Raw genomic sequence first — 11,347 nt, 5'->3', positions numbered from 1 at the left:
CCATATGGTCCCCAGAGCCAGGAGTGAGTTCTGAGCACATAGCCAGGAGTAACCCCTGAGCGTCATCGGGTATAGTCCAAAATGAGGAGAGGAGGAGGAAGAAGAAGAAGAAGAAGAAGAAGAAGAAGAAGAAGAAGAAGAAGAAGAAGAAGAAGAAGAAGAAGAAGAAGAAGAAGAAGAAGAAGAAGAAGAAAGGAGGAAGAAGGAAGAGAAGAAGAAGAAGAATACGAAGAAGAAGATGAAGAAGAAGAAGGAGGAAGAAGGAAGAGAAGAAGAAGAAGAATACGAAGAAGAATACGAAGAAGAATACGAAGAAGAATACGAAGAAGAATACGAAGAAGAATACGAAGAAGAATACGAAGAAGAAGAAGAAGAAGAAGAAGAAGAAGAAGAAGAAGAAGAAGAAGAAGAAGAAGAAGAAGAAGAAGAAGAAGAAGAAGAAGAAGAAGAAGAAGAAGAAATCATTGCTAGAAGGCTCTGGGGACAATATAGGATGCCAGGGATTGAACCTGGTTGGGTACATGCAACACAAATGCTCTACCCACAGTGCTATCACTCCAGCCCCAGTATTAGTAACTTTTTTTTTGTTTTGGGGCCACACCCAGGGGTGGGGTGCTCAGGGCTTACTCCTGACTCTGCACTCAGAAATTGCTCCCAGGTCCGTTCTGGGTCATCCAGGTGCTAGGCAAATGCCCTACTGCTGTACTATCACTTCAGCGCCCAGTATCATTATTTTTAAAGCACACTTTAAAGCATGTATGGTTTTCTCAGTGTGAAGAAATCCATCAGACTTAGATTTATAATGCTGAATCCAAAATAAAGTTTCTGGTCAAGAACAATCTTCAGGGGCCAAAGCAGTGCCGCAAGTGGTAAAGCGTCCACCTTGCATGTGCTAGTCTAGGAAGAACCGTGGTTCAATCCCCGGTGTCCCATATGGTCCCCCAAGCCAGGAGCAATTTCTGAGCGCCTAGCCAGGAGTAACCCCTGAGTGTCACCAGGTGTGGCCCAAAAACCAAAAACCAAAAAAAAAAAAAAAGAACAAAAAACAATCTTCAAAAAGAAGGTAAGCAGTCCTCAGAAGACCAAAATGACACCATGGTTTTAGATCAGTATGTCCAGCTTCCAAGAAGAAACAGAGGAAATGGGATCAATTTTTTTGAGGGTTCAACTTCTCCATCTTCCAGGTTCAAATCAGAGGAGATATCCGCCCTCATCACAGCAAGTAGAAAGGGAGGCCTATCGATGTAGACAGGATCTAGGCTTCTGTTTCATCTTGAGATGCCCAGCATGATTTGTAAGCTATTACCTTCAATGATGTTTGTTGTCAGGACCCCAGCTAAAATTCAGCACAGTCAAGACTCCAGGAGCCAGCAGTTTCCCATCCAAGAGCTGAGTATTATCAGTGGATTTGGGAAAGACTTTCAGCAGAGGCCAAGAAGTGAGTCAGATGATCCAATCATGCTGAGCTTCTCAGGCTGAGAGATCGCGAGGTCCTCCAGGGTTATACAAGTAGTGCTTGGGGTTCTCCAAGGATACAATGATCAGGGGTCGCTGGGGCTTAAGTCTCATATATGCAAGGCATGCACCCTGAGACTTGTGCTATTTTCCTCGCAAGTATGTTTGGCTTCTAATAGTTTTACAAAAGAAAGGTACACAGGAACAAATGTAAGAAATTCAAATATGCAATCACACCTCTTCGCAAAATAACTCAACTTTACATTTAAGTAAAAATGGCGTGATACTCTTCAACTTGAACACGTAGTGGAGTCTACATCAAACTGCTACAGTCTCTCCCCGGAGGTTCTAAATCAGTATGACTGTAATGGAGCTCTAACATTTGCATGTCTAAGAAGTCAGTCCATACATTGGTGATGGGAATGTTGCACGGTGATGGGTGGTGTTCTTTACATGACTGAAACCCAAACACAATCATGTATGTAATCAAGGTGTTTAAATTAAAAAAAAAGAAGTCAGTCCATGCTGGCAATATTTGGAAACTACTGCATTCAAAAATGGAACACATGAGTCAATTCTAATAGTGAAGAACAATAGTTATTCATCTAAACTGCAGGAACAGAGTTCTGAAATAGGGTTGGAAATTCTGTCACGTGTTTGTATTTCAACTGTGGTCCTGGGTACTACTAACAACTTCTATATATCTGACTAAAGTTCACCATTTTCTTTGAATGGAATAAGGGGCAGCCAAAAATGAACTCCAGTCAGTTACCAGAAATTTGTTTCTTCTATTCAGTTATTTTTGAGAAGGGACTTTTAGTAGTCCTGGGAAAGCATGTGTTGTCAGGGCATGGAATCCAGCTGCCCACATGCAAAGCATGAACTCGCATCCTATAAGCCATCTGCATGAATCTCTTACTCTCCTTGTTGTTGAGGAGGATTCCTTTCACTGCTGCCATTTGAAGAGTTCCCTTCTCTTTGTACCAGCTCTTTAAAGATCTCATTGTGCATGTAAAAGAAAATGTAGCCAGTGCAAAGCCTAGCTCCTTGCATTGGAATCTCATTGATACTTGATACTTGCAAATCATTGTATGTAAACCAGACTTGCCTCTCAAAGTCATAAGCATCACTGATATAATGGCCTGAATTGATACTATTTCCAAGGTGACTAATAATACCAATGAGCCGATAGGTATGAGGATCTCTCATCACTGCATTTCCTTTCTGTTTTTCAGCTTTCATTTCAATCTTCTCTGATTTTAAAATATCCTTTGCAGGACTTGGATTGCAGAGGGAGTCATCTTGAGAACTCATACCGGCCTCCTGGAAATTGAATTGTATAGGTTTTTCTAATTCTTCTGTATGTAATGTCTCCTGAGGAGCATTTTCATAGACTCTCATTCTCTCTCTCTGTTGGTTCTCTTCAGTATTTTGAAGGATTATGTCATCATAAAACTCTTCAGGACTCTCTTCAACACATTCAAAACTTAGTTCTAAAGACCTGTCATCTTCCAGATATTTCTTTGACTTTGCATTTTCAGGCACATCTGCAAGATCGGTATCTGGAATGCTGTTGGATATACCTTCATCTTCAAACATTAGGGGACAGGGAGTGTCTTTACAACCCGTCATGGCATTTGTCACTAACAGTTCTTCCTTAATGTTTGCTTCCTCATTGGTATTTGTTGATGTAGACTCTAATTCACTTGGTCTAGAGACTTTCTCCAGGTTTTCTGGCTGCTTTTCGATGCTTGAACTTTTTGAAACCACCAGATTTTCTGCTAATTCAGACTGGTTGTTTGACTTATTGGGTGAAGCTCGAGTAGCCATCAATTTCGAACTCAGCCTCTTCCAAAATATCCCTAACAGGTTGGCATCAAAATTAATCATCTGAAAGATGTTTAAGACTTGTTTATTCTGAGTACGTGTGTACTTGCTCAAAGGAAGGGGGTCTTCGGTACTTTCATTGCAATGTGAAGACACATTCAAATACGTGGGCATAACAACTTCCCGTTTATCCTTCTTTAATGACCAATACTCAGTAAAGTTATAACGTTTCAGATGAATAATAAGGACCCTGGGGAGCCTGCTAAATTTGTGGACTCCAAGGGAATGCTTGTGCTTACAATTCTCACATGTATATTCCAGGTCTTCTGCTCCCAGGAAAAGATCAAGAATTGACTGAATAGACAAAGGTTGTGCTTTTGATCTTTCAGGAAGATTCATTGAGAGATAATTATTTAGCTCCGCTTTGTAAATGACATGATCACAGGCTTTACAAGAAATAGAGCGCAGCAACTCAAATTCGAAATTAGCAACAACAGGACAAATGGGGATTTTGAGGGCAGCACTACCGGGCAGTGCCTGTTGATCTAAACCTTCTGCTTCCGATTTGCTTTTAGCTTTCATAATCACTTTAATTCTTCCCATGCTCTCTTTCATCAGATCTAAGCAGTGCCCTAAAAATTCATGTGCATCATTCTGGACATTGCCAGAGAAGATGGCTGCAACTGCGGAAATGGCATCTTTAATATTTGCCAGTAACTTCCTCTTGATTGGGTTATTATAAATCTCTTTCAAAACGAGGAGCTGTGCCATCCGTAAGCTAACTATATCAAGGAGAATTTGACCCCTTGGGAAGTCCTGATAGAGGAAATCATCCACGAAAGATGGGATTGAAAATAGGGACTGTAAAACAGCATTCATGTAACATGTGTTTCCCAAATTGGGGAGGCCTTGCCATGCTTTCTCTGGGTAATAATCCAAAGTAATCAAGAGTCTTTGCCACTTGAACTTAACCTCCCCACTGATCTTGGGCTTTAAAATAAATGCCAAATACATTTTCTCAAAAAGTGATCGGAAAATACCAACATCACCAAGGCAAGGACTTTCAAGAGACTTGATGCTGCTGCTTTCCACTTCCTTTGTATTTTCAGATTTTGTTTCTTTCCTCACCATTTTTCTTCTCTGCTTCATTGTATTCCTCTTGAATTTCTTAGCTTTTGCAGAGTATTGATTAACACGGAGCTTCTTATTCATCTCAGAGCCCAAGTGTATTCTTCTTTTCCTCTTCCTATCCGGATGTTCTAGCGACTCTTGGCTTTTCTGTTCTGATGGTTCAGATAACAAAGGCTTATCCTGAAGGGCAGGTGTTTCACTGCCTTCTTCTAACCCTGAAAATCCACTACTTAACTTCTTAGATGCTTTGCGAACCAGCTTTTTATTGGTTTTCTTTCCTGGTGGTGCAGAGCTCAAAACCTCCTTGCCCCTACCAGAGCTCGGAGATGGTTTAAGCTGATTTTCACAGATGGTATCAAGGAACGTATTCAACTTGTCAGCATCTCCGTTGGTCAATCCTTCAACAAACATGAAGTTATTGTTTTGGAATGTTAGACACAGAAAATTTTGGTTTTCTCCATAAGATCTTCGGATCACATTTTTTATATTATTACTTAGCAGAAATGTTTCGTTTTCTCCAGTGCTGAAAGAGACCACCAATTGAACCGTTTTTTCCTCCACTATTTTAATTAATGCTTCTTTTGATTTAGACATCTCAGACTTCTTGGTGCATGCTTGGACAAAACCATGTACCTCAAAGGAGGCCATGCTTTCTTATCAATCAAATACACGTGTTCTGAATGACTTACACTCTCTGGGTTCAATTTTCTTTGCAAATTAACCTCAAAAGACAACAGCAAAGAAATTACTCTTTAGTTTTCAATAATGAATGTTCTTGCTTTTATAGTTGGCTTATACTTGAGTCGCTGATTCTCTAGCTCACTAGTAGTGAGCTAAAGCCATTCAAGAGCTGTCCAGAGTTGTAAGATCAATCTTGATTCCCAAAGCAAGGTCAGAACTGTAAAAAAATACAAAAAAATTATTTAAAACAACGGAAAAGCATTGGGATCCTTTAATCCATATACTGTTTCATTTTCACTGCAATACTAGATTCTACTCCAATGGTTCCTAACACTTGAATTGAAATCATTAAATACTTGGCAGAATAATTTTTAATGATTTATTTGCGGAGTTAACAGTAGAACTAATGATATTGTTTTATATGTGCAGTGCTGCGATTGTATGCCCACCACCAGAGTGTCTGGGTACCTTCATTTCAATACCAAGATCCTCTCTCATTCCCTGTACCACAATACCCTTAGACCACACTTCCTTTGACTACTGTGGGTATGTACAAATATAAAGGTCATGACTCATAGTTTAAGAAGTTAGCATTTATTTTTACTTTTAGATTTTTTGGGTGAACCACATATGGTGGTAGTGCTAAAGATCAGTGGAGGGCATGCAAGATAAACACCTTAACCCTTGAAGTATCTTTGTTATACCAGTGACTGATGCTCAGCTAAATTTGTTTATATTATGCATTATCATTTACCAAGAAAACCCATGGTTACAAATGATTGATAAAGAACAGAATGTGTGAAGAGATTCCTATTGGCTTTAATGTTGGTATCACTAAGTTCATGAAGGATTGCTCAATGTTTCAGTCAAATGCATGCTGCTCTAGGTTCTAAAAGTAAGGCCAGGGACTGGGGATAGTACAGTGGATATTTTGCAATTCATGCAGTACATGCAGTTCAACCCAGATTGGATTCAGCACCATGTGAAAACCTAACATTACTAGTCACAACCTTGGAGGCCCTTAATCAACACTGTTTGGTAACTTGGATACTTCCAGCACAGTTGAGTCCAAGCAGCATCACATACTTGGGCCCTTGCTATAAATATCAACCCAGTTGGCAAAGGATAGCAAAGGAAGCTTCAGGTCTTCAAAACACTGAGAGTCTCAACAACAACAACAACAACAACAAAAAACAAATAAGGAAAACTAATGGCCTATTATCCATTTTTTGTAGGGAGAGCATTCTGGGTAATGCTTGGGGCTTATTTCCACTCTGCGCTTAGGGATCACCACTGGTGATCATGGTACCATATGTAGTGCCAGGCATCATACCTGAGTTGGCTGCATACAAGGCAAGCATCTTAACTACCATGCTATGTCTCTGGCCACATTTTTGGCCATTATACCAGGAGTAAAAACATGTCAGCATTCTGAAATCTACTACTAATAAGTTTTAAAATTTTCACACAGTCCCAATAAACATATTAATATTGTCTTTATTTCACAAATACTCATTATATGATCTAGAGAACAACTTGTGCTCCACATGGGTAAATTGTGCACTGTATCACACTACAGTGCATGCCAATGTTTTACCAACTCTGGTCTCATTCAGACCTTGTTTTCTTCTTCTGTTTCCCCTATCCTACTTGTTATTCCCCCCCCCCCCAATCTGGTGCCTTGGTACTCTCATATCCTAGAGACCAAAAGGGGTCTATATGGTCACCATTTCAGAAATATTGATCTATAGGATATTTATTCCTATTGTCCTCATACCTGGATTTATGTTCATAATCACCTAAGTTAAAGTAAAGGCATCAGGAGATTTTTTTGTATCTTCTGGGTTGAAAAGAACTGTCCTGTAGTCCTGCAGTATAAATGCACCTCAATAATAGCAAAGTGAAAATCACATGTAACAACTTCTAGTGTGCACTAAATTTTATACTCTCTCCATAAAATACTCCATGAAAACACCTTTAGGATATACCTAGCCACACAGAAACCAATATTAGGCATGTTTTTCTTATATTTTTAATTTTTAAAAAAATTTTTTTTAATTGTTATTGTGACCAAAGTGCATTACAAATCTTTCACTGCATCATTTATGGTACATAGTGACAATGAATGAGGGACATTCCCACCACCAGTGCTGTTAATTCAGGTCAAATAATGAGTTTGGGACAATTGAGTGTGTGATTTTCTTGTGTTTTATAAAACACAGAATTCAACTATAAAATAATCCATTTTAAATATTCATTTTGTTCATCTCTAGCCTTTCTAGTGCTGTCTTTTTTCTGGCTGACAAGAATGGTTTTCACAGTTGTCTTCACTTGATTACATTTGGCAAACTACAGTAAGACCTCCCATAAATGAAATTAGGTTAAGTTATTGAAGAAATTCCATTTCTTTATCCTCCAGGTACCCGGTCTTCCAAAGCAGTGAGATAATCATTTTAACTAGTTGAGTGGTCCAAATTGACCTGACTCAGACCACTTCTGACTTGAGATTTTTTTCAACATCATCTATTGTAAACTTTAGTCTAAGAACACATAAAATGAGTTCTGTTGTCTCATAAACATTCCACTCATGAAAACCTCTTAGCAGGGCAGCACAGGGAAGGGCTGGGCCAGAGAGCTATTATGGGGTTAAGATACTTTTCTTGAATGCACACAACCTAAGTTCAATCCATGGCATAGTATATGATGCCCTGGAAAGCCTCACTATCAGAGTAATAGGTGCTGAGGACAGAACCAGTTAGTTTGAAGATAAGGTAAGATAACCTTTGGACAACAAAGAATATGGGGAAAAGCCTCAAAATAAACAAACAGCTGACAAGATGTTTGGGATGAATTTAAGAGGAAAAACATCAGAATCATTAGCTTCTTGCAGGGATAGGAATACAAATCCTATGAAGAAGCTAATAAATTCCCAGAAAAGACTCAGTGGTAGGAGGGCAGGTAGGGTATTTTCTTTGCATGCAGCTGAACCTGATTTGATTCCTAGCATGCTCTGTGATGCCCTGAGCCTTCCAGAAGTAATTCTGAGCACAGAGCCATGAATAACCCCTGAACACTGCTGGGAATGGCTCAAAACAAAAATAAAACAAAACAAAAAAGTTCCTGGAGCTGGATAGTACATGCACTCACATTCTGGAGGCCCAAAAGACACCAGCTAAAAGAGATCCAAATAAAATACTGCAAATTACATACTACTAAAAATTAAAAAAAATAGATGGAGTTAGAATTCTAAAAGAGGTATAATCAAATAAGTAATTTACATACACAGGAGCATTCATAAGATTCACAGCAGATTTATCATAGAAAACATTCTGTATCTGAAATGAACACCTCACAAAGAATATTTTACTCAGCCAGACTTTGATTCAGATATAAAGAAAAGAGACAACTTTACGGATAAACAACAGTTCAGTAATTTCATAGACTCAAATCCATTGTTATAAGAAGAAATAAATGAGCCACTTTAAGACAAGATAAACTCCACAAACACACAAAACTTTTACAGAAAGGTAGCACAAAATTTCATGGCAATATCAATGAATTAAATGCACCAATTAAAAGATGCAGAGGTAAAAGAAATTAGAATATTGAACCCAACATTTTGCTGACTGCAAGAAAAACGTTGACCATCTAAAGCAAACAAACTCAAATTCAAGGGAGAGAGGACAATTCTTCAAGCAAACAACTCCATCAAAAAGGCTGGGGTGATTTTTCTTATCATGCTTTACCAATGACTTGTATATTTTGTATATTAACCTCATTAGAGATGAATTTTGGGTAAATAGTCTCTCTAATTCCATGGGTGGTCTTTGTATCCTAGTCACTGTTTCCTTTTAGATGTAAAAGCTTCTTAATTTAATGTATTTTCATTTATTTATATTTGCTTCCACTTATTCAGTCAGTGTTTTTTTCCTTGAAGATGCCATTAGCTTTAATATCATGGAGAGTTTTTTCCTGTGTTATATTCTATATACTTTAAGGATTTAGGGTTGTTATCCAGGTCTTTAATGGAAATGATTAGTATAGGGAAGAAGTGTGGGCAGAAAGGAGTTAAAAGTGATATGCATGATACACTTTCAGTAACAATATTGCATGCCACAGTGGTTGAAAGTAAAAATAGGAAAGAAAAATGGTAGAGAAGAAAAGTATCTGCCATAGAGGCAGGCTGCGAGGCGGGAAGGAAACTGTGGACATTAGTGGTAGGAAGTGTACACTGGTAAGAAAACACCAGTTGTTGAAACTTGAATGACAAAATCTCAACTATCAACAGATTTTTAACTGCATATCTCATGGTGATTCAATAAAACAAAAAATACCAGCATTGCCATACTAGTATCAGACAACATACATTTCAGGCTCATAAAGTTGGCAAAGTTCATGTCTTGATGACCAAGGGATATGAACATCAGAAAGAAATCACACACCTAACATATATGTGCATGATTGACCAGCAAAATACTTAAAACAACTTCTATTATACTTAGTCAGAGACTTCAAAAATACTCTTTCACCACTTGATAAATCAACTAGAGTAAAGCTCAGTAATGATATATTTGTTGTGAATGAAAAAATGGAAGGAGGGGTTAATAGTTATGCATCAGGTTTTTATCCCCAGAAATCTGAATACACATTTTTCTCCAATGCACATTTTTCTCCAAGATAAAGAACATGCTGGGACACAAAATATACCTCCATAAAATAAAAATAACTATCAACTATCTTCTCAGACCAAAATGCACTTTAAATAAAAATTTGTCAAAAATATAAATTAAAATTTACCATAAACACCTAGAAATTAAACTGACCATTACTGAATAGCCAAGGAGTCAGAGATGAAAACAAAAGATTCCTGAAAACAAAGGTGAGTGGGACCTAATAGAACTTGTGGTACACAACAAAATAAGTGTTGAGGTGAAAGTTCATAGCTATACAAACATTTATCAGGAAGATAGAGCCCACATAAATAACTTAACTGCACAACTTAAGAAATTGGAAAATGACAAACAAAAGGATCCCAAGGTAAGCAAGTGGAAGGAAATAATAAAATTTACATCAGAAATTAATGAACTGTAATCCAAAAAATAATCCAAAAGACCAATTCAATGAAGAGCTGGGTCCTTAAAAAATCAATAAGCCACTAGCAAGATTAACAAAGTGAGAGAACCCTAATAAACTTAATCAAATTAAATGTCACAACAAATACAACAAAAATTTAAAGGATAAGAGATTACTATGAGAACTGTTATATCACAAAATGAGAGAACCCATCTGAATGGACCAATTCCTGGACTCCTATAACCACCCAAGGCTGAATCAAAATGATTTGGAACACCTGGACAGATCTATCACTTTCAAATAAATTAGAATGGTAATCAAAAATTTATCCAAAAAACAACAGCCAAGTCAGACCCAAATAGATGCACTAGTGATTTTATTCAACCCTTTAAATACCTAATGACAATACGTTTAGGATCTTCCAGAAAATTGAAAAAAACAGAAACACCTCCAAACAGTTTTTGTGAAACAAACTTCACCCTAATAGCAAAATCAGAGACACCACAGAAAAAAATACAGGGTAATATCCCCGATGAACTATGATGCAAACATCTTCAACAAAATACTATCAAACAGAATCCACTACTCATCAAAAAGATCATAACACCATGACCAAGTGGGATTAATCCTAGGCATGCAAGGATGGTTTGACATATGCAAGTCAATCAATGTACTACAACATATCAATCAAAAAAGTCACACATCATTTCAATAGATGCAGATAAAACATTTGACAAGATCCAGCATCTATTCATGCTAAAAACTGTCAACAAAATTGAAACTGAAGGAACCTTCCTCAACATAGTCAAAGCCATTTATTACAAGCCCACACCAAACATTATACTCAATGAGGAAAAACAAAAAGTTTTTTTCTAGGAACTTGCATGACACAAGGTTATCCACTCTTGTCACTTCTAAATAAAGTACTAGAAATATTTGTCACAGAAATTAGGCTACAATAAGATAACAAGAGTATCAATATTGGAAAGAAAGAAGTCATTCTATTACAGTTTGGGATAACATAATACTCTATTTAGAAAATCCTAAAGACTACATAAAGTTCTTAGAATAATAGATTTGTGCACGATTAAGGTGGCTGGTTACAAAATTAATAGGCAAAAGTCCATGGCTTTCTTTTATACAAAAGAAAAAGAGAAGAGATTCATTAAAAAGCAATCAT

The 11,347-nt window shown here is 37.4% G+C and overlaps 1 protein-coding gene across 1 annotated transcript; it reads right to left on the bottom strand.

The window, feature by feature from the left end:
* Positions 1-2,370: 2,370 nt before the first annotated feature.
* USP26 (ubiquitin specific peptidase 26) lies at positions 2,371-5,061 on the bottom strand. The gene has a single exon (XM_049766992.1). It carries the CDS (start codon positions 5,059-5,061, stop codon positions 2,371-2,373), a length of 2,691 nt encoding a protein of 896 aa, XP_049622949.1.
* Between the last annotated feature and the right edge of the window lie 6,286 nt (positions 5,062-11,347).

This window comes from Suncus etruscus, chromosome X (genome assembly GCF_024139225.1).
Source record: "Suncus etruscus isolate mSunEtr1 chromosome X, mSunEtr1.pri.cur, whole genome shotgun sequence".
NCBI lineage: Eukaryota > Metazoa > Chordata > Mammalia > Eulipotyphla > Soricidae > Suncus > Suncus etruscus.
This window is presented reverse-complemented; position numbering and strand designations above follow the sequence as displayed.